Below are 23105 nucleotides of genomic sequence, written 5' to 3'. Positions count from 1 at the left end.
CTCTAATGATGGGAACTGTGGAAGATCTCTCCCACATGTGAGATCAAACCTCACTGGGAACCCGCTGCTCTTTCCAGCTCTTCTGAAGGACTCTTCAAAATCCCCCCTCTGTAGTCACCTCAGAAGACGTAAACAGCATAACACAGTGAAAATCCCTTGGGCCTGGAGTCTTCCTCTATTTATATATATCCAAAATTGTGTGAAAAGTCCCCAAGGACTCTGCTGAAATCTCTAACTGGGGTGACCAGGCCCCCCAGAAAGAGTTGGCCAACCATCGTGTTTCAAAACCTGATGTACATGTATTGCTCACAAAATGCTGTAAAGCATTACGTAGAACAAAACCCAATGTGATGAATATTTGCTCTCTGCATAGCCAGTAGTGATATTTTCCAAAGTTTTCTTCCTTGCATGATATTTCTTCATGTGTGTTAGACTGAAATAATACCATGTTTTAACAGGCAAAGTCTCAAAAAGGAAAAAAAAAAAAGAAAAAAGAAAAAAAAGTGGCAGCTTTTACTTCCAAGTGTTTGGGTTGGTACTTGTTAAAAACTGAGATGTTTTCAGGCTAACTTTCCTTCCAAAAATAAGGTGAAAATAAGCTGCATTTCTTGCCATTGCTTTGTGAGGGTCTGATAGATTCAGCCCTCTGCTCAATCCTGCTGCAGGTGACCAGGCTCAGAGAGGTCCCTCAGAGCCGTGGGGATCTGCTGCTGGCCGGGTAGGGACTGCTCGCTCTGCACAGCAGCTGTCCTCCCGTAGCATGCTGTGCACAGCAGCTGGGTGCCCTGGCCCTCAGGACCCAAGTGGTCTCACCGCATGTGTCCCCTCCTCTCCCCTCCACCCCTCAACTCCTGTTCCTCATCTCCCCCTCTCTCTCCTCTTCCCATTTCCCCAGCCTGCTCTGGGCATTGCCATCAGCTCAGGCTTTCCCAGCTCTCAGGACACGTATGGAGAAGAAGAACACAAGTCCTATGGGGAGTGGCTGAGGGCACTGGGGTTGTTTAGTCTGGAGAAGAGGAGGCTCAGGGGAGACCTCATTGCTCTCTGCAACTGCCTGAAAGGAAGGTGTGGGGAGCTGGGGGTCAGCCTCTTCTCACAGGTAACTAGTGATAGGACTAGAGGGAAAGGCCTCAAGTTGCACCAGGGGAGGTTCAGGTTGGAAATGAGGAGACATTTCTTCTCAGAAAGAGCAGTCAGGCATTGGGACGGGTTGCCCAGGGAGGTGGTGGCGTCACCGTCCCTGGGGGTGTTTAAGGAAAGGTTGGACGTGGTGCTTGGGGACACGGTTTAGTGGGTGACATTGGTGGTAGGGGGATGGTTGGACCAGATGATCTTGGAGGTCTTTTCCAATGTTAATGATTCTTTGATTCTGTATTTCTATGACTGGGAGTTTTTTGCCCCAGGATGGTTCCCTTTTCACTATTCGGTCTTGGCTCTCTGCCCATATCCCTCACTCTGTGTGTGTGTGGGGGGGGGGGGGGGGGGGGGGGGTGTAACAGCAGACAGTGAGCATCTCCTGAAGTAAATTTAGTGGCTCAAATACTGCATATCACAGCAGATGATTCGATAGCACAAGTTAAGAAATATGAAGATGGCTTGGCGAGGTCTCGGAGCCCCCCAGCTCCGTGCAGCCCCACATCTTCTTCCCAAAGGTGCGACCTCCAGCTGCATGGGGACAGAACATGGCCAAGGGTGACGAGCCACTGGCCCCATGGTGTCCTGGACAGCGGAGACACCTCCGCCTGGGCTCCAAATACCTAAATTACAGGGCAGGTGGTGGGAAGAGTGCAGGAGAGAGAAGCACTCGCCTGTATGAGGCTCCCCCACCCCAAACCACCGTCACGCACACCCACCCTGCCTCCCCCTGCCCGCCCGCCCTAGTGGCGCACCGCGCACGCGCGCGGCGCCGCGGCCATTTCGTCGCTCGGCCGTGGCGGCGGCGCGCTCACGTGACCCCCCCGCATGGCCGTGGAGGGAGCGGCGGGCGCGTCCCCGCCCGGCGGCAGCGGCGGCGGCGGCAGCATCGGGGGCGCGCCCGCCGCCCGCCCGTTCATCTGCTCCTTCCCCAGCTGCGACGCCGCCTTCAGCAAGGGCTGGCGGCTGGACGCGCACCTCTGCCGGCACACGGGCGCGGTGAGGAGCCGCCTCCCGGGGCTGGGCGCCCTCTGCCCGCCGTGACGGGTCCCTGGGTGCCGGGGGGGGTGGTCCTGGTCCCGTCCCCGTCCCCGGTCCCGTCCCCGTCCCCGGTCCCGTCCCGGTGGGGTGTGTGGGCTCCGAGCCAGCCTCGTCTCTTGCAGAGGCCGTACGTCTGCGGGCACGAAGGCTGCGGGAAGGGCTTCACCAGGGAGTTCCACCGCGCTCGGCACCTCCTCACGCACACCGGTGAAAAGCCGTTTGAGTAAGGACCGGGGGCTTTTGGGGGGGGGAATTTGGGGGTTCTTGAGGTGGGGCGCGGGGATCCTGAGGGAGCCGGGGGGTGGCACGGGGACGGGACTTAAGTTGCGGTTATCACGTTTCCAAACATCAGAAAATGCGTGTGAGAAGGGTGCAGGTGGCACGCGTGCCTCTTTCTGCAGCCTGCTGCCCCTTCTTCCACGTTGCCTTTTGTAGGTTTGGTCCCGCTCAGTGGGAAGGTGGTCAAGTATAATTGTCCTGCCTAATGCAAGGGAGCCCCCCGTTAAAGGATGGACTTGATGATCTTAGAGGTCTTATCCAACCTAGATGGTTTTACGATTCTATCTAGCACCGATCCATACAGATGCTTACAGGAGTGGGCAGATCTCTCCCTAGAAAGGAGAGGAGAAGAAAGAAAAGCAATCAATCCATATTACTTAGCACTTAATAGCTGCATGCCATGGACTAAGATTTAGAAATTCCTATATGTTTTATTAAAATCCTTTCCTCTTAGCATGTTTCCCAGCGGCTTTTAGTGGTAACAACCTCTGGCTTTTCATGTCTTTAAAACAAATTTTTGTATTTAGGCTGTGAGTTTAAGTTGTTCTTCCTGTGTGCCTCTTGTCCAGTGATCAGCATGTCTGCTTAGCGTACAAAATTTGTGAGTGATAAAAAGTTTATTTACAGGTGCACAGCTGATGGATGCAATCAGAAATTTGGAACAAAATCAAACCTAAAGAAACACATTCAACGCAAGCATGAAAATCAGCAAAAGCAATATGTGGTGAGTAATTAATTACCTTTGGTGTACTGCAAAATGAAGGCTAAACAAGCTCCTCTTAGGATATCTAGTGCGATACTTGTTATTACGCAGAATTTGTATGTGTTCATGTACTGCAATTGAGATTTCGGCAAACACAGGTGGACTGGGCTGTCATTGTTTGGCCTCTAATGATAACTTAATTTCCTAAATAGTGCGACTTTGAGGGCTGTAACAAGTCTTTCAAGAAACATCAACAACTTAAAGTTCACCAGTGTCACCACACCAATGAACCTCCCTTCAAGTAGGTGAATAATTTTACTAATAAACTTTAGAATTCCATTCAAATGCTATAGATGAAAACATGTGCCTTCTCTCAACCTTTTCATAGATGTGGCATTTAATACCTGAAAAAACTTGGATGAATGTAGTCGTGATTGCCAGTACGTTTCTTGTGCTAGTTCTTTGCTCAGTAGTCTGCTTTGAGCAGCCATCGTGGTGCACCGTAACTTCAGCTTCCCGTTTATTTTGTTAGTATTTATTACAGGTTCACAGGAAAAAACAAACAAACTAGTTTTGAATTCACGCGTTCTGAAACACAAACATAAAATATTGCACGGTAATGAAAAATGCAGTTACCTCTGTTTTCCAGTGAAAAGTAGGAACTTGGCTAATGCTGAACTGAGCAGTGGCTTAAAAAAGGTGAGAGTCTTTGGCACCAGTCTGAGACACTGCATCGCAACTCCATTATTTACATCACACGTTAGTACAGATCTTCTGAAAGAATCTTGTGTTTCTTACAAGTGGAACACACTTCACAGGAGCGTTCCACTTAAGTGCAGTAGCGTGGCTGGGTCACCAGTACAAAACGCTGTTGGTACTCTGCTGTCGCTCTGACTGCTGGATTTGTACAAAGCTCTTCAACCTTCCACTTCCTATCTCTCTGTTTGGAGAGCCGGAGTATGAAGGATATGAAGCTTGATTCTTTAGCTAAAGCTTAATTTGCTGTATACGTGGGAAGCATTATGTAAATTACAAGGGGGGAAATGGAACAAATCTCTGGGCAAGGGGAAACTTGGGTTATTTTGCACACTTTGTGCCTGACTTAAAAAATGTGGATGCAGTGCAAGAAATTAAACCAGTACACTTCATACCTAGATGTAGTCATGAAGGATGTGGAAAGAGCTTTTCTACTCCAAGTAGACTAAAACGGCACGAGAAGATACATGAAGGTAATCCAGTTTTTCTTCTTACTTCTATTATGTTTTAGCAAAGGAAAATGGACTTTTTCTGGTGCGGATGGTATGCATGGACGTGTGACAGATGTGAAAGTTTTCTGGGCCTAGTGATCCAGACAGACAAAGTAAGAATATCTGTTTTGAATGGTCAGCTGGGATACAACTGCAGGACACTGCAGCGTTCAGTTGTGATGTACTTGTGGCAGGCTGAACTGAGCTCAGGATGCCTTTCAGTTATTTATTTTTTTCCTGATACGCTTCCTCGTCAATAACCCATCTCCTGGAGAGAAGATATGGACTAATGGTGAAGCCACTAGCCTGTTTTGATCCTGTTGGTTATGAACAATTCCCAGTTCTGCCACAAATTTCTTATGTAACCTTGGCAAAACCACACAGGCTTGCATATTTAAAGATGTTAATGTATTTATGTGAAAGGTATTTAAGTGGAATTGTCAGGAGGTGGTCGTACAGGTGCTTGAGCTTATTCTGCTACACTTCAGTCCATCCTTTTAGTACTCCTGTCAGTTAACTTGCTTTCCAGTGCTAGTGCACTGTGACTAGGAAGAATATCCAAAAAGCTATGGCTTGTACTGCATTCCTTTCTTAAGACAGGGATTTGCTTACATTTCTTTGACGTTTCCAGTCAAAGAACAGTATTAGCTTTCTGTGGTTCATTTAAAAGCCATCCTGTCTGTTTGATAAAACGATAGTCTCTTTATGCTTGAGTATTACTGTATGGTAAATTTCTGTTTTTTAATACGTAATACAAATATTTATATGGAAATACATTATTACAGTTATATACTTGAATGAAAATATACAGCTGGTGAGAAAGTAGTTTTTCTGAAGACAAGAAGAGGTAGAGCGTCATAAAGTCATTTAAATTGGAAAAGACCTCTGGAAGTCATCTGGTGCAAATCCGTGCTTGGTTAGACCAGGTTGCCCAAGGCTGCATCCAGTCAGGTTTCGAATGCCTCCAGAGGCAGGGATTCCACAGCCTCTCTGAACAACTTGCATCCGTTGCCTTCTGTCCTACCTTGCAGTATGGGAGGAGATGAGGAATATTTGCCTCTAATTGTCAAACACTGAGGGTGGAGTTTGCCCTTGTAAAAGTGGACTGTTTGCCAGACCCTTTGTGATTGTAAACAGCTGTTGTCTCGAACAGGCTATGCATGCAAGAAAGAAAACTGCTCATATATTGGAAAAACGTGGACTGAGCTTCTGAAACATAATAAAGAAAGTCATACAGGTAATGTTACAAATGCTTCAGTAAACCAAACTTACTTTTGAAAGAATAGGAAACAAAATGCTCATTTGAAAAGTAATCCTTGCTTAACTTGCCCCCTTGTCATTGTACCTGGACAAACTTGTTTACTAGCACTCTGTTGGTAAAATGATTGTTAGTCTTGCCTTGAATTGATGAAAGTGTTACTCAGTATTGCTAACTTTGCTTTGTGATCCAGTTAATGAGGAATTGTATAATGTAGGATTTTGGATCTAGATAACTCATACTTTGTTATTCTCTCCTCATCTGTGTTTCCTGTTCTTCATATGAGTTCTAGCTTGGTGGTAGAGGTTTGATTCTAGGGTTTGATTCTAAGCTCCTGCAAGAAGCTGATAACTTACATTCTGCTTCTGTGTCTCTCTCTCTCTCCCCCACCCCACCCTCAGAGCCAATAGTTTGCAGTGAGTGTTCGAAAACTTTTAAACGCAAAGACTACCTCAAGCAGCATCAAAAAACACATGCTGTGGAGAGGGAAGTCTGCCGCTGCCCAAGAGAAGGATGTGGGAGAACTTACACAACTGTATTTAACCTCCAAAGCCATATCCTCTCTTTTCATGAGGAAAAAAAGCCATTCTCTTGCGATCATCCAGGCTGTGGAAAAGTGTTTGCAATGAAGGTATGTATCTTTACGCTGTCCTGATCTGAACTGCATAATCTGAAATTAAACTCTTTCTTTTTTTCCTTTGCAACTGTAGCAGAGCCTAGCAAGGCACATGGTTGACCACGATCCTGAAAAGAGAAAGCTGAAATTAAAAGTAAGTTGTACTCTTAAAGAAATCCTCTCATCCATATCCTGCCAAGTCACAGAGGAGGGTTAACATTAAGTGTTTTAGAATGTGATTTCAAGTGGGAAAACAGGCCAGCTATCTATTTAATTTGAGGGATTTTTGATCTTTTGGAAGTTCCTTTAGAAGTAGTGCTAGCCTTTTAATTGCTTTTTCTTCTACCTCCATTGTTAGTCTTTGCACCATATGTATGCGAGGCTGCTAATTCTGTATTTGTTTCTGCTAGACGAAGCGTTCTCGTCCTAAGAGGAGCTTAGCCTCTCGTCTGAGTGGATACATTCCTCCTAAAACGCAGCCAGGAAAAGGTGCGGTTGTGACAGAGAGCAAGACAGTGGATAAACCCGTGGAAAATGACATACCAACTGTTGAAATTCTGACTCTCCAGTAAAGGTTAATTGAGACAATTTTCTTTATGGAATGACCAGTGCAAAGCTCAACAAAAAAAAACACTTTATTTTAATATTAAAATTAATATTGTTTATACCTCTTCATAAAGTCACTGAGGCAACTCACTTGACTTCTGATCTTCGCTTCCACCTTGGTTTACTGTACTGTTTTTCTGCTTTTCTGCCTTCTGGTATGCTTGCAACTCTTTGTCAGACATATGTCTCAAAATACAGGTACCTGTGCCTTCTTTAATAGCTTTTGGCTTGGAAAGGTAAGTGGCTTTGTCAGACACAGTCTCCAAAATCCGATCAAAAAGGATGAACTGAAAAGAAGGGGAAAAATAGGGCAAAATGCACAAACATGGGTAGAAAAACATTTCAGGCTGTTCTGTTAGTCCTGGTTTGAGCAGTTAACTATGAGCTGAGAGTTCAGTCTGATAAAGTTAAATTTTTTTTAATTTAAGGAAAACCAAAATCTGGACTGTCATGAAGTGTTCTGTTACCTCCTGTATCCAGTTCTTACACATGATGCCCTTTCTCTGTTAATTCAACTTCCTACAGAAAAGTTTTGTTCCTTTTGAATGAAGCAGCATCGCATTTTTTTTCCAGCAATTTACTGGAGAGAATCAACAAAGAAAAACCCAATTCACCGCACACATTAAAAGAAAAAAAAGTCTTTGGAAAAAAGCCATTTGTGCAAGTGACAAGTCTGAAGGCCCTGCAGTTATACTACTAAATTGCCATTCCAATAGCTTGGAACACAGCAATGGAAAACTAACCTTAGCCACAGGATGCACATATGAGCCTTCAAAAGAGCAGTTAGGTTATTGAAATAATCCAGCTAAAATACAATATATTAAAAACCTTACTGCAAAATATCTCAGTATGTGAGCTGGCTTAAGGCATAGATGGGAGAATTTTACCAGCCCAGTTAATAAGGTAGTGCCGCAAAGAAGTAAGAACTACTTAAACTCTGCTGTCAAGACCAGCATTACCCTGGCATTCTTAACAAAGCGTAGTATTAGAATAGTCTATATGGGACTGCAGTGGTTGAACCACTGCAGATGTAGCAACCACTGCTTTCATGGGACCTAGACCTTTGCTTATTTTAGCAGTGAACAATATGTTAAAAGAAGAAGGTAGTCCTGTAGAGGGGAAGCTAATACCAGTACGCCTACTTAATAAAATTGACCGTCCACTTACCATGTCTGTATTGCTGTCTTTCGCTTGGCGGATGGTAACCTTAACGTGGTACTTCTTTTCAATCCAGTGTGCTATCTGCTTAGTCTTGGTCTCCAAGTCGTTCTTAGCAATAGCTGAAGAAAAGGATAACTCCTTCTGAACTAGCCCTGTTTAAAACAGAACTAAGATTGTGTTGGCATAGCATATGACAAGCCTGTATTGCTCTTTCAACAACCTATGGTGTTTTGCTTAACTCCCTTCCCCGTGTTGATTTGTCATAGAGTATCCAGTCTCATTGTGTCAGAATTCACCCTTGGTGGCGGTGGCTAAATTCATATCTCACACTCACTGCTGTAACAGGAAGACTGGTTGCATGTTTGGGGCACGTAGGAATGTCTCTTCAGGGTCAGAACATTCAAGTGTTTTTATTTCTACTGCAATTTTGTTCGTACCACCCACAATGCAGGCCTAACAGACAAATAGGTAAGCACTGGATCTGGACTTTTAAGACAGTGTACAAATTGCTGTGGTTTGCTCGTGATGTAGCTGAATGTGAAAGCCTTAAAACTGGGCACCTATTTATCTCAAGCCCATTTTCTTACATGGTAAAGTACATTATTAAAGTGGAAGTACAAGACCTTGTAATACATTTAAACAAGTTGGTCTCTTCTTCCTTAAGGATTCTTCAAAGTAGCTACTATGTGAATAATCTTTTTGTATCTTCTGGAACAGAAAAAATCACTACCGCAATAATACTCTCTAAAATGATACCCAAAGCACAGATACCCTCCTTAACCTGAGGGTAACAAAAGACAGCAAATACATGGTCAGATGCCTTTTTTAAAACTTTCTGCCCAAACTCAGTTTGTTAAACTGCTGGAGCAGACAAACCCAAGACAAAAAAGCTTCCAAAATGTTCAATACTGGAAAAGTTGTTCTCTTATTCTGTAAAAGAATTTTCTCCTAGTAGCTCTAGTAGCAGCAGGCCAGGAAGATAAAGTTTCATGATTACTGGTGGTGAAACTAAATTTGTGTATCTGGTGCACATAGTTGGTAAAAACTGACATTTATGCCTTAATAAATGAGAACAGAAATTCAGTGAGTCTTACAAAACCAGAATCTAGTTGTATTAAATAAAAATATTTATTAAAAAAAAAAAACAGCTGATGCCAAAATAGTAAATCCTGAGAAGGCAATAGAAGGCTTCTCTGGAGAAGACTAATCCAAAATTTTATTTTCACTAGTGCAAATCCTTAATAGCATGGACTGCAGTGACATTGCTTTGGATTTACACAAATGCAAGTAAGAGGATTTAGTCTGCTGAAGCCACTTTTAGTACAGCATTTTTCAGTGTTCATTGTTGTAACGTTAACAGTGTACGTACCTGTTTTTGAACTTGCTTTTTTCTTCTCTGCACGCTTAAGCTGCTCTTCATGAATCTGCTGCCCAGTCATTAGCCTGTATACAGGAGGTTCGACATTCTCACGAAGCAGAACTAGTTTCAGGTCGTGCTGATCCATAAGTCTGAGTGCATCTGCTCGGTGCATGTTTCCTAAGCTCTCTCCATCCTGGTTGATGATGTGCAAAATCCGATATGGAATTCTTCGCCCAACGCTTCCAAACGCTGTTTTCTGTTTTGGTTCTCTGCGAGATTTTTCAGCTGTACAAAACGGTTGAGCAAGTCCAAACACAGTTGTCTTTCCAGGGTCAGGTACCACCATGCAGAACAGAGAAGAGATTCCCTTTTGTGTTCTCTGTGTCAGGAGAGTACCAAAGAATCTTTTTGCATATCCCTTCTCATTTCTGGTTGCTTGACACAGAAGTTTCATCACACAAAATGTAGTCATTCTGAGGAAGCAGGGAAGAAGAAAAAACAAGTTACCTTCATCAGTCAGATTCTTCTACTTGTCATTAGACCTAACTCCACTAAACTCCCATCCATTAAACCACTCTTTGAAAAAGGTGTATAGCATTGTTACACTGAACAAGCAATCAACAGTAATTTTACAATAACAAAGGGGGCTTTAAACCAGAGAGAAAATGTGACAATGGAACGGAATGTGTAGAATTGATGTTATATTTAGTATTTTAACATTTGAGCTTGAATACCAACTTTGAAGACTCCAGAACTTCTGGTTCCTTTCTCCTCTGACACAGCTCTTGTCTGTGTAGAGAAATTTGCTAATGGTTACAAGGGAGAGTTCTTTGTCAAATAAAAAGGCTTGTCACACTTCTTCATGTATTTTCAGTCCAGATTGTTTTCATGAAATATGCAACGCTAGGACTTCGTTTTGCTTCTTTGGAAAATACTGTTCAAGCCACATTGCTTCAGCCTCGCCCTGATCACTCAGCCTTCCCAACATCCATTGCCTGACTCTGCTGCTGTGTTTAAGGGATTGGAACTTCATAATGCCATTTTATCAGGCATTTAAAGTATCGATTGCCTTTTCCGTTTTCCACAAACATTAAATTTGGTGTGGCGTAATCCTGTTTATAATGAGCTGAGCTGATTTTTTCCAGTTAACAAAACTAGATTTCTCACATACAAATACATGCACCTAAACAGCATGAATTGTTTGGAAAATGCAATATACTATTGACATTTCACCAGCACCATCTAGTGAAAACGCTGATACTGAGATTTTTCTTCTTGACTGATGTTGAAAAAAGCTTTCAGGAAAGAGGGAAAAATAAAAGCACAAGGAAGAGTGCAATACATGGGACAGAAAATAACCAACAAATTCATATGCCTAGAATCCCTATAGGCAAATTAAGATTTAAATGAATTTTTACAGGCATCTATCCTGGCACAGTATTAATGAAGTTGTATGCTTTCAAAACAAGCCTCAAAATAGACCAGTGCTTGAAATTTGAAAACTAGTGAAATTGTTCTTTAGACATGTCTTCCGTTATCCTTTTTTCCCATTCCTGCCTGGTTCTTGAAATCTCCCTGGCAATCTTGGTGCACCTGGCTGTTACTCTCATTTTGTTCCAAACCTCAGAATTCATCTGCTCTCTAACAGCTGCAAAAACTTTAGATGCAAAGAGCAAACTGGAGATCTGCAGGTTTGGTATTCCATGGTTGAAATGCAGCAAGTGCAGAGAAGGCCGAAGATGGTACAGGAACAAGAGCATGTCTTGCCTGGTAAGCTTCTTTTGCCTAGGAAGGAATATGACTGCACTCTGTGAGCATATACATGCATACCTACAGATGTATAACATTGTGTAAATGTGTTTCCATGTGCATAGATATAAATATGTCTGCACACACATATCTGTGGAAAGATGCAAACAATCAGCAAGCATAAGGAACTACTTAAAAGTATAAGCACTGTTTGGAATAGGAACAACTAAAATGACCTGCCTGGGAACAAACTTAGCCTAAAAATGGGGAAATTTTGCATCCTGGAACAGGCTTCCAATTTTAGCAGCAGGGACAAAGCCAATACAAACCGCCCAAAGCCCCATCCAGCCTGGCCTTGAACACCTCCAGGGATGGGGCATCCACAGCTGCTCTGGGCAGCTTGTGCCAGGGCCTCACCACCCTCTGAGGGAAGAATTTCTTCCTTATACCTAATCTAACCTTCCCGTTCTAGCTTAAAGCCATACCCCTTGTCCTACCACTACACCCACTGACAGCGTCCCTGCCCAGCTTTCCTGCAGCCCCCCTTCGGGTACTGTCAGGCTGCTCTAAGGTCCCAGTTATTAACATCATTTCACAAAGCACTGCAGGCTGTCAGAGGAGCGGCACCACTTGGGTGCATTACAACAAGCAATAAATCCCATTTACCCCGCGACCCAAGCCTTCGGCCCCTGTCACCAGCCGCCCCTAGGGCCGGGCAGCAGCCGTGTAGCTCCGGGAGCCGCCGGCCCCGCTCTGCTGGCCGCCTGCCCTCGCCTTTCTTCCCCGTCGTTACGTGCTGCCGTTGAGATCCGCCAAACCCCTGCCGACAAGGGCGCTTTCTGGGGAGAAAACGGCGCTTTTTGGGGAAGACGGCACCGGCTGTTCCCGGTGCGCGGTACCCGGTATCCGAAGCCCGGTGCCAGCCCCGCGGGCACCCCTTACCTGGCGGCCCGGCCCGCCGGGACCCCGGGGGTCACCTCCCCCTTCCCGTCACCCTTCCCCTTCCTCCTCCTCCTCTTCCTCTTCCTCCACCCTCCACGCGTGCGCCTGCCCGCCCCTGCCCGCCCCCTCCACACCCACCCCGCTCCCGTGTGGGTTTGAGCCTGCAGAAAGCGGCCCTGAGGGAGGCCCTGCCGTCCTGCCTGCTCGCAGGAATTTTATATATTTTTTTTTATTATTATTATTTTTTTTTTCAGTTAGTGCCTTGGTTGGAAAAGACCTCCAAGATCATCTGCTCCAACCATCCCCCTACCACCAATGCCACCCACTGAACCATGTCCCCAAGCACCACGTCCAACCTTTCCTTGAACACCCCCAGGGACGGTGACTCCACCACCTCCCTGGGCAACCCGTCCCAGTGCCTGACTGCTCTTTCTGAGAAGAAATGTCTCCTCATTTCCAACCTGAACCTCCCCTGGCACAACTTGAGGCCATTCCCTCTAGTCCTATCACTAGTTACCTGTGAGAAGAGGCCGACCCCCAGCTCCCCACACCTTCCTTTCAGGTACCTGCAGAGAGCAATAAGGTGTGAGAAGGGGCTGGCAATTGTGTACAAAACCATAAAACTTCACTAAAGGAGTTCAAAATCAGAAAATCACATTACCATATTCTCAATAAAACACCTTGTCTGCAGTAATGTCCATGGAAACCTGCCATTAACCAAGTTACCTGCATAGGTGGTAGTTGGTGTTAACAGCCGGGCTGAGACCTGTAGGTTTGCTTGTGCTGTGCAAATGGTTCCTGCTTTTTCCATCCTTCAGTTCATTTCTTGATTTTGTTCAGACTTTATGCCTTTACAGTGGTGAGCATTTTGGGAACAGGGATTGCTATCCAGTATAGCAGTAGAGCGTCTAACAAAAACAGATCCCGGTTTGATGCTCTTGAAACAAATAATTGAAATTATATAGTATCCAGTTGTGGAGAGTGTAAAATTCCACAATAAGGAGGGAAAAAAGAAAGTTTTGTGTGGCTCTTTTGTTGGTCTGGAAATCAAGTGTGGTATTTGAATGACCGTGAGGGGAAGTTTTGGCAGATCCGAATCTTGGAGATGCTATTTTTTATCTTCAGACTCTGCAATACGCCTTGGAGGGGAGCTGTTCGGAGGCCTGGGCTGCAGTTAGCTCCTGTTGCCTCTCTGAGAACCGTCCCCACAAGACAGATAATTTTCAGCAATGTTAGTAGGAGCAATAAAGTTAATAATCCTCCTCACTGTGATAAAAACTACCTGCATGATGGCAAGATATTTCAGAGCAGAGTATTTGCATTCCTTCTTTCTGCCCTTTATTTAATTCTGTTAAGTTTAAGCTTGATGTTTGTTTTACTTCATGCCTTTCTAATTAAATTTCGTCTGCCAAGGAATAGTGCAGCCTTCTCATGCTGTTTGTTCTCAATTAACTTGATCTTTCTGGGGGCTCATTGTACTCGCTCTCCTTGTCCTTTGTCTCGTCTGTTTACCCTGTAATAGTCCAGGGGCTGTGTTTTTATACAGTGCCTATCACAGTTGGGACTGCAGTCTTAATTATCTGAAAGACACTATCAGAATAAGTTCATTAAATAATAACTTTCTTCTTTCTATTTTGTCTGATGCACATCATCCTCTGCCTACCCCAACAAGATTCTTAGTCATTTATTTACTTGTGGATTTTTTTTTCCTTCTTAAATCTGCATCTGGCTTTTTTTTTTTTTTTTTTCCATTTGATATTTAGTTTCCCAAGCTAGTTAGCAAAGTCACTTTAATTTCTTTTGTGCCAAATCAAGGCCTGTTCTGCTCATCCTTATGCCAAACCACAGATAATTCACGCCACAGAGAATTCAAAGTGGAAGTGTATGAGAAGGAGGAAGGGTGGTGGAGGGAGGGATTGCTTGCCCTTGTACATGAACAGCACCAGCACAGGTGTTATCAACATGCTCTTGCAACACTCACGATGCTACCAGGAAGCTTCCTTCATACCCACAACTGATCTCTCGGGGACTGAGGCTTTGACTGTCCCCTGAGGATGTGCGAAACTGGTTCCAGTCCTTCAGTCTTTTGGGTGGGTCTGGCCCTATTGCCATTTGCTCAGCGTACGGTTAGCTGTTAGTGATGGCCAGCAGTGAGAATGCCCTTAGCTGAATAACAGTGCACACCTGGACACTCAAGGCTCTGGTACTTATTTCCACTGAAACTCCGTCGTTCATTTTGGCAAGGAAGCAGTGAGCTGCTGGAGCACCGTGTGTCTGCAGGGGGCTCATACCTGCTGGCTCTGAGCAGAGGACGGATCTTGCAGTGGCACACAGTGAGCATCTTGCTGCTTTCTAGACTGGAGCTTTCGTTCTTAATACTTTGTCCAAAACAGTTCAAGTGCCAAACAAGATCATCAGGAATTTATTATTGATATTGCTAGTTTTATGCGAAGCCTGGGGCTCTTGATCATGGAGCAGTTCCAGAGGGTGGGACAGCAGTTTTTCCAAAGCTGTATTACTAAATCTGTGATTAGCCTCCTGCACAGCTGTGCCTGCCAAAATACCACGCATTTGCACCCTACGCACCTCTGTTTTCCTGTTTTTCTGCATAATTCCCTCCTCCACAGGGTATTTTGGTGGGAAAGCTTTGGGAAACTCCGAGAAGGTGTCTTTCTTCTCCTCTGTCCTGCTCTCCAGCATCAGCTTGCACAGCTTGTCTCCACCTTCCTGCTTCGCTACAACCACGACCACATGGCTCTGCAGCCCTGTTTTGCAGAGGGGCTGTACCTGCTCCTATGTGCTTCTTAGTATATATTTTCCTGTTAGTGTTCATAAAAGACTTTCTCACATAGCTTAGATGAAAAACTCCCTTGTGCTGAGCTGAGCCCTGCCTTATGCTGCAGAACACGTTGGAGTAAATGCATATTTAAAGGACACAGAAATTCTGGGTAAGTCGCAGGTACAGATTCCTGGGTTCTGCAGGAGCTCATTTACTCCTTTTTGATGCCCAGCTTTTGAAAGCCGTTTAATACGCACACTTCTCTATTTTGATTCTTACAAGAGACAGCAAAAAAATTAAAGCAAAACCAAAAATTGGGTAGAATCATAAATGGTCACTGCTAACTGAGCCCTGTGCAGGATAGCCGAAAGAGCTAAAGTTTTGTTTGGTTTCAGAAATCCGCCTCTGTTATGTGAATTAAAATAAATCTTTTGAAGATGTGTGCTCTGACATTAAATTGCTAAGACTGATTAACTGAAGCCAGGCAAGGAACTGTTTTTTTTTTCTCCCTGAAAAGGAAGGCTGACTGAATTTATTAAAATGGTAATCATAAAGCAAGCCTGGGTGTCCCTGTGGCGAGATACAATTAAAGTTAAAACTTCCCAGTGTAGCAAGTTTTTTTAATGCCTAGTTTTACATCTTGACTGTAGGGAGAGGAGTTTCCACTGTACATCTAAGACATTGTTCTGCAGCCTTTGCAAGTTGCTGGGTTCAGCTGCGAAGATTTTAAAAGCTGCTTTTGTTGGCAGCCTAGGACACATCCGTGACCTTATTAAAGTGGAAGTGAAAGCTCTTTTTTTTTTTTTTTTTTTGCAACAGTAAATCTACTAATTTTACAGTCAGTTGAACAGCAATAGATTAATTTGTTTAAAGTCTGCATTCACAAAGAAAACGTGAACTTCGCTGCCTTGAATACCCGAAACTACAGTGCGATATTTAAAGGGTAGAAACTATTACAACTTGCCCTAGAATGGTCCAAGCAGTTCCCTGTCACCTGCTTCTCAGCACAGGTGCTGACCTCCCCGTCTATTCTATCCCTCCTGACAGACTAGCAGCGAGGCTGGGTCTTTGTGTGCAACAGAGAGCGCTTTTCCAAGGACTGGGCCAGTTTTCTTCAGCAACCACAGGAAGCAGAATAAAGAAAAGGTTAAGGGCCACTGCAAGGGTCAGAATGGGTTAAATTTAGTTAACATCAGAGGTTATAGCTTTTAACAAGAGCATGAAGGAAACTTATTCGAAGATGCAATTTGTTTCTTCTTTGTCAACCATTATTTTTTTTTTACTCTATTGATGGTGACAGCTTAACAAAGTTTTTATATGCCCGGGTTTTCATCCTTTAGAGGATAAAGAACTGTGATGCAAAAAAGAGATGCAGGTGGAAGACTTTATAAAGCCTCCATGATTTTCAAATTGAGGGTTGAAAGTAGGCTCCCTGCCTGGCTAAGTCAAAAATAATTTGTAAATGTTAAAAAAAATGCACATTACGGACAGAGGAGCTGCTGCTGCTTTTTTTTTTTTTTTTTCTTCGATGTAACTTGCCAAGAGTTGCTTTATCAGAAACACTACAATAGACTGTTTTTTTTTTTTTTTTTTTTTTCCCCCAAGGTAATCTTGTTTTCTTTTTTATCTCCCTCTAAAGATGATAAAAGTCAAATGCCCTTTAGAACAGTCTTGATCATCTCCCTTCAAGATATTTTAGTGTATAGCACATCATGATAGTTCTTTGAGTTCTGTGGGGTTTTTTTTTTCTCCAATTTAGTAAACAAGCACAAACTACAAAATGCACTTGGTGGATAGCTCCATCAGGAAGTCCTCGTTCAGCTTCTTGGAGTACAAAGAGGAGGAAAGTTGAAATCTTTCTGAAAACTGGAAGAAAACTAGAAAGAATAAATGCAGTAGGGTGTTTCACATGTTTATACATAATAGCTTATCTTCGGCCAATCTAACTTTTCTTCAAAATTAATTCATAAGATCACTGCAATTTTTTGTTTTATCTTGCTACAAAGTAAAGAACTGACATCTGAAGACAGAATATAATTAAATCTGATAAGAATTCTTAAGTACAAACTATGCATTTTTTCTTTTCTTCGTAATATGTTAGTCTAAAGGAAAAAAGCTTATGTGATCATCATATCTGCCTGTCCATCTGTTTTTTCTACAAGTTCACTCAGTACAATTTTAATCTCCTGGACACTTCTGCCCAGTTTGCTGAAGAGATGGTGGCCCCTCAGAGCTACTGTACACTTACAATAAGTATAAATATACATTTCTAACAAGTTTTGTGAAAATTGGTGATTAAACAGAGGAAAGACCCTCAAACTAACGTCTTACTCTGGCAAGAAACTTCATCCAGTTGACCAGGCGGAGTGTGTATATGGACTGCCCAGTTATCCCACACGGCTCTGCAGAAGTATTTAGGCTGGAAGGGACCTCTGGAGGTCACCTGGTCCAACCTAGCTCTCGTCAGATCAACCACGGTCCAAGAGTGCCCCTTGCCTTGGTGGCTGGCCAGAAGGCTGTGTAGGGGTTGTGAAGGGATGAGAGAGTGCTGCAGTGGGGGATTTAGAGATAGGAGAAGAAACTGCTGGAACCAGGACATTTCAAGGACAAGGGAGAGGGGACACGCTAGGGGGTATCGATATTTTTTACGTTGATGTTCAATATTGTGTGGTTTATTGTAAGAGATAGGAGGAACAGTGGGACTGGTTACAGTGGGAACTGAGAGACAACATCCAGTGTAGGCTGAATTCTTCTGGAGAACGTCTGTTCAGCTCACAGACACTAGTATTTATATTAGCATGACACCAGTGGGTGGTGCTTTGCCCCAAAGGAGGACTTCAGAGGCATACTGTAGAGACTAGCAAAGGAATAGGGAAGAAGAGAAGAAGGGGAATAGGGGCCTTCTCTGTCCCCAAAGCTGGGGGCGAGGACAAGATCTGGCTCAGATGGCTGAGGCCTGTGTACCTTCTCTCTTTGGTCCACCCATGAACAAGGCCAGCCTCCACTGAGGAGGTGACTTCCTCATGACCTGCCTGCAGCAAACGAAACAAAACAAAACAAAACAAAATGAAGAAAGCAAAACAAAAACAAACAAACAAAACGAACAAGAGAAGGTATTACTTGCAACAACCCAGACAAACCGGCCTGGAAAAACACACAAACTCCCACTTACTATTCTGCTCACGGGCTGTGGCCCAAACTCAGCTGTGAGCTGAATAAGAACATCTTTTTAAAAATGTTAAAATGCCATTTTTTTTTTCTTCGGAGGTGCTCCTCCAGGCTTTAAAGCAATAGTTTCAAAAGCTGCACGAAAACAGCAGGCATCAGATGGCCCAGAGTGAGAGGAAGCTTGGAGAGGAGAACTACAAAGAAAGTTGTGTGGATGAAGGCTGCAGACACACCAAAGCAAGATTATTTGCTCATTGGGAGTCACTGATCGTGGCTTTTTATTAATGCTGGAGCAATGCTGGGAGGAAGAGTTAGAGTGGCCCAAAGAGCTCTGATCCATACGGCCTAAATTTCCCCTACATGCTTTGCCTCGTGTTCTTGTTGGCTGGGTGACTCTTGGCTTGGGGGCGAGGGGACGTGAGCTTTGGTTGCGGTTCTGCCACTGCCGTGGCCTGTGGACTTGGATAAACCATTTCATCTCCGTGCCGTGCCTCTCATCTTTTCACCCACTTAAAATCTCTTTGTTGCAGGGTCTTTCCCTAATTACATGTCTGCACCATGCCGAGCACAATGGAGCTGTGCTCTCAGGTTAGGTGCTGCTATAATCTAAACGAACAATAAAGAAATACTGCACCGAGCACTTCACCAGGGCTCTCCTGTTATCTCAGGGCTGGCAGCCTTAATAAAATAAATGTCCTTCAAAAGATTGAGAGTTCTTGCCTGATGCTCAATTGCTTGCTTTTTATGTAGCATCTGGAACATGGAAAAGTATCAATTATGATAACTGACTTGTCAGAAAATAATGATTTACAGTATTTTATTCTTTCTGAATTATTGGTACCAAGTTTTTCTTCCCGAAATCTCAGTGGTAGCTTCAACACTTCACTGTGCATTATCTTCTGTCAAACTGAATTCTAAAACAACATGCAGCTTTATATCTTACTCATTTTGATATGTTTTCCTTAACTTTGCTCTTTTGCGTAGGTGCAATTTGTGCATCTGAAATTAGGGACAAAGCCTCCGTCTGAATTCATTGTGCATAGTGCAGATGTTCCTCTAACAGGTCCAAGATGTCAGCATCTTAAAAAATAAATAAAATAAAATAAAATAACTATATCTTAAGGGGAAAAAAAAAAAAAGTTGACATCCTTCAACAACAAAGCGTTCATACCAATCCACACATTCCTTTACATCTCCTGTTCCAACCAGAATTCAGACTGGATTCTTCTAGGAGATACATATGGAAAACTCATCATCCAGAGTTTTGTATTTCACCCATTCCTACAATTCTCTGTCTTTTGTCTTTAATCAGATTTACCCTCAGCAGGCATATACAACAAACCTCTCACAGCTAGGCCAAATCTCAGTGTCCCGTGTAAATTGAGTGTTCCCAGACTTGGTACTTTGGTGACTTCCAGAACCTACAGTGGTTCAGATCAAATTCTATCAAATTCTTGTTTAATTCCAATAGTCTTTCTTCCCCTTCCCTTCTGTTCTCCCTCCACATGCTCTAGGGTTATAGGAATAAGTTTTTAGCTCCAGAAGGGACAGCTGTCTGAGAGAATTTACTACTTTGTGATAGAAGTGTAGAATCACAGCTTAAGTCAGGTTGGAATGGAACTCAGGGGGTCATCTACTCCAATGGTATATCCAGAATTTTGCATTATGACCTCAACTTGGATGAAAAACCCTTATCTTCCTGTGAATAACTTCAGAAATCAGCAGGACTTTAATGATTTTCAGGTTCTGCTCTTTTACATTCTGATGCAGGATTGGGGTTTTTATGTTTACATTTTCTTCAAGCAATTACAGTCCTAACAAGCTCAGTCCATTTTAAATTCAAAGAACTATTCGAGTGGCAGTCTAAGAATTTATTTGTTAGTAATTTTAAAACACTATAATTGTGCTGAGACATCTTTACATTCTAAGCAATTTTTGTATTTATTTGGATTTATATACCAGTTATATTTACATGGTATCAGACCATAAGTTATTTACGTAAATTAAACCCAGATGCTGGAACCACAAGAAATGAATCTTTTTTTTTTTTTTTTTTCCTATCAAGGGCAGCAGGAGGTAATTGTTTTTGATGAGAAATTCAGAAACCAGCTCTGCATGAACACATAGAATTCTACTCAGACATGGACTGAATTATTCCCACATTCACTACGATCAGGTAACTCACAAGTCTAAGTAGTATTAGAGAGACTGAATAGAATTTTTTCATACTGCAAAAGCTCAGATGCATTCATTATATCTAAGATTGTCAAAAAGTATTCTGCAAAATGTTCTAATGAGAAGTTTGGTAAGTATTACTGAACATAACACCATCTTTAAAAAAAAATAATTTACTAATCTGCAGCTCTGTAGTGTTTTTCCATGTTCAAAGCAGTATGAAATTTGTGTCTGATCCTAACAAGTAAGGCAGTTAGCATACCTGCAGGAACTCAAGCTTCTTGTTTGTCTACTTTTTTAGAAGGAAACAGAACAACAGAGGTGGAATAATTTTTTAACATCCGAATCTCATACTTATTCATCTCAACCAATAAGTTTCAACGTGCTGTTGGAAAAGATAAGAGTTATTGTTAGCTGTTTCGTGTCTGTGTGAAAATGAAGTGGAAAAATTGCAGTATCTTTTATTAAAAGGCCAAAAAAGGGGAAAAAAAATAAAAGTAGGCCTAAAACCAGGCCAGTTTGTGCTTTATTTAGTAGTTATTTTTCCATTAGCTCACCCTGTTTTTGTAAACTTTGAAGAGGAATGTTGTGTTATAACAGTAACATTTGCTTTGCTTTTACAGTTACATGTGTGGGTAATGAAAAACAACTGTACTTTGTAAGCTTGAAATATAATTAACTGATGCTCTAAAAGGTAAATGGTTTGTTCTAATTATGTCTAAAAACATTCATAAGCCAAGCAAAGTGTTGTATATAGAACAACTCTAAAAAATACCTAAGTATATAGAGGCAATCCCACGGTTTCCGTCTATTATTTTTATAAGTATTTATTGTAGACCCTTTGGAAAATTTTCGTTTTAATGAAAATTGAATTTTGGAAAAAATGTAGCATTTCACTGAAGCCAAAAGCTTTACTGTGGGATGTTGGCTCAAGAGGAGGGAAAGGCAGGTCCAAGTCTTCTCTGCATTAACTTCATATCAAAATTTGTCATCTCACATCACTCCAGATCCTAGTTTTCCATATTCCCGTACAGGCCTCCCCAGCCTTTTATAAACTGACCACAGGACAGACAAATCTGGATATTTTCAACGAAATTAAGTTATTAGCTTTTCATTGGCAGTCGAGATATTTTTTGCTTAGTGAACTGATATTACTGATTATTAGTTACTGATATTTCCCGTGGCTTTTTAAAATGATTTCATCAACTTTTAGGCCTGAATGCTTGTACCTGGACGTGCCCTGAGGTGATTCCTACCTTCATTGCCTTCTCCAGGCTGGGTTTTCTAGGCACAGTGCATTTCACAAAGTGCACAAATTACGGATGTTAGTAAGCTGTGCCTCAGAAGTTAAGCTGAGCCCAGGAAAGGATCCTGGTGAGCATTCAGGCTGCCATACCCTGTTTGAAAAGTGCTTTGCTTGGAACCCAGCTCACTGGGATGAGAGGGGCAGAATATTCCACAGGCAGAAGACATCCTCTCAGAAACACTGAAAAGCTGTTCAGTTTTAAATGGAGGCCTTCGACAAGAACACTTTCAGTGGAAAAAATCTGGACAAAGCTGTAAATAATGAGCACTGCTCAAGTTAGCCAGTTAAAAGGGCAGAACAGCACCGTTCATTTGCCAGGTAAAGCCCTTACCTTTGTTAAAGCATCTATGGGTTGGCAATGCCTCCTTTACACTGAACAAATCTTTGGTCGGTGGTAGATCAGTCGCTAAAATTGCATAATGCCATTTGCATAATCACTCCCATACCAGTAACTACCTGATAACTCTGCAGGTGCAGTGGTAGTTTTGTGGAATGCAGAAAAGAGGAATTACAGAACCTGCTTTTCCTCCCCTCTTGGCTCCCCGTTGATACGGAAGGGTCCTGTTATCTGGGGCAGGCACGCGGGGATGTGCACTTCAACAACGGGTTACGGGCCACGTTCATTATATGCAAATTTGACAGAGCATTAATCTGCTAGGCATTAACATAATATCAATCGGTGCGTCAGGGTGATTCTCATCTGATCTAAAACATTCCCCATATAAGCAAAACAGTTGAGCCACAGGGAGAAATGATGAGCTCATCTACTCTGGATCTAACCGTATCAAAATCAGCAAATACGAACCAGAGCTGAACAACATCTGATGGTGTCTGTAAAAACCAGTGCCTCACAGGCAGTTTATTCATTTAAATAACCAAATTAAACAAGATAGTCCTAAATGCATCTTACTTAACTTGATTATTTAAATAAGCAGCCATCCGCTATGAGTGACAGAGATGAAGTTTTTCTTTAAATTTTTCTCCTTTTCATTTTTAACATCAGAACTGCTTCACATCCTGTGCCTATTTCATGTTATGTCTCTGCTAGAGTATCTTTATGAGGGGACTGGGGGCAGAAGTTAATAGAAATTATAATACAAATACAATCTGAACTCTCAGTCTCCCCAACTTGATACTAATCAGATAAAGGGAGCATTAGCATCCCTATTTATACAATTATTTTAGCCACAGGAGAATCCATTTGTTGCTAGAGGAATACAGCTGAAATCTATCAAAATTAACAGGCAAGGAAGGATATGATAAAAAAAACTAAGTAAAAACCTTAGCAAGTTGAAATAACCCATTTTTTTATTTGAGGTCGTTAAAAGTATTTTTGTCTTTTTGAGCAGGGAACACTTTTCATTATTCCTCATCAAATAGAGAATGCCTTCGGGACTACAAAGCATTACTTAAGGTCTGGTTCTGAAGGCGTGTGTGTGTAAGAGCTGCTCTACACATGGGGACTGTCCTACTGACTTTGAAAGGATAAAAGGCTGCAGAAAAGTTATATATGCAGTAGAGTACCAAAGAATTGGGGCTGTAGATGTGATCACTGTTAAGTATCTGTGTACTGTTGCTTGG

General features: G+C 42.7%; 2 protein-coding genes across 6 annotated transcripts; one reads left to right on the top strand and one right to left on the bottom strand.

The window, feature by feature from the left end:
- The first annotated feature begins 1935 nt into the window (after nt 1–1935).
- GTF3A (general transcription factor IIIA) lies at nt 1936–10527 on the top strand. Of its 3 annotated transcripts, none has more exons than XM_083849651.1 (10): nt 1936–2133; nt 2298–2398; nt 3082–3178; nt 3370–3458; nt 4313–4386; nt 5558–5641; nt 6064–6293; nt 6373–6432; nt 6689–6852; nt 10280–10527. In XM_083849651.1, exons 1-9 carry the CDS (start codon nt 1963–1965, stop codon nt 6848–6850), a joined length of 1068 nt encoding a protein of 355 aa, XP_083705777.1. In that variant the 5' UTR covers nt 1936–1962; the 3' UTR covers nt 6851–6852; nt 10280–10527. The 3 variants fall into 3 exon arrangements, with proteins under 3 accessions (XP_083705777.1, XP_083705776.1, XP_083705775.1); XM_083849650.1 differs by lacking the exon at nt 10280–10527 and adding an exon at nt 9455–9686; XM_083849649.1 differs by lacking the exon at nt 10280–10527 and having other exon boundaries at nt 6689–6979.
- On the bottom strand, nt 5124–12201 carry MTIF3 (mitochondrial translational initiation factor 3). 3 transcript variants are annotated; one of them, XM_083849679.1, is made up of 5 exons: nt 12097–12201; nt 9415–9878; nt 8052–8197; nt 6947–7171; nt 5124–6406 (listed from the first exon to the last, which is right to left on the bottom strand). In XM_083849679.1, the coding sequence occupies exons 2-4, from the start codon at nt 9875–9877 to the stop codon at nt 6959–6961; spliced, it is 822 nt and encodes a 273-aa protein (XP_083705805.1). In that variant the 5' UTR covers nt 9878; nt 12097–12201; the 3' UTR covers nt 5124–6406; nt 6947–6958. The 3 variants fall into 3 exon arrangements, with proteins under 3 accessions (XP_083705805.1, XP_083705804.1, XP_083705806.1); XM_083849678.1 differs by lacking the exon at nt 5124–6406 and having other exon boundaries at nt 6689–7171; XM_083849680.1 differs by lacking the exons at nt 5124–6406; nt 12097–12201 and adding an exon at nt 11821–12023 and having other exon boundaries at nt 6689–7171.
- Nucleotides 12202–23105: the final 10904 nt, after the last annotated feature.

This window comes from Anser anser (genome assembly GCF_964211835.1).
Source record: "Anser anser genome assembly, chromosome: 1".
In the NCBI taxonomy this organism is placed as follows: domain Eukaryota; kingdom Metazoa; phylum Chordata; class Aves; order Anseriformes; family Anatidae; genus Anser; species Anser anser.
This window is presented reverse-complemented; position numbering and strand designations above follow the sequence as displayed.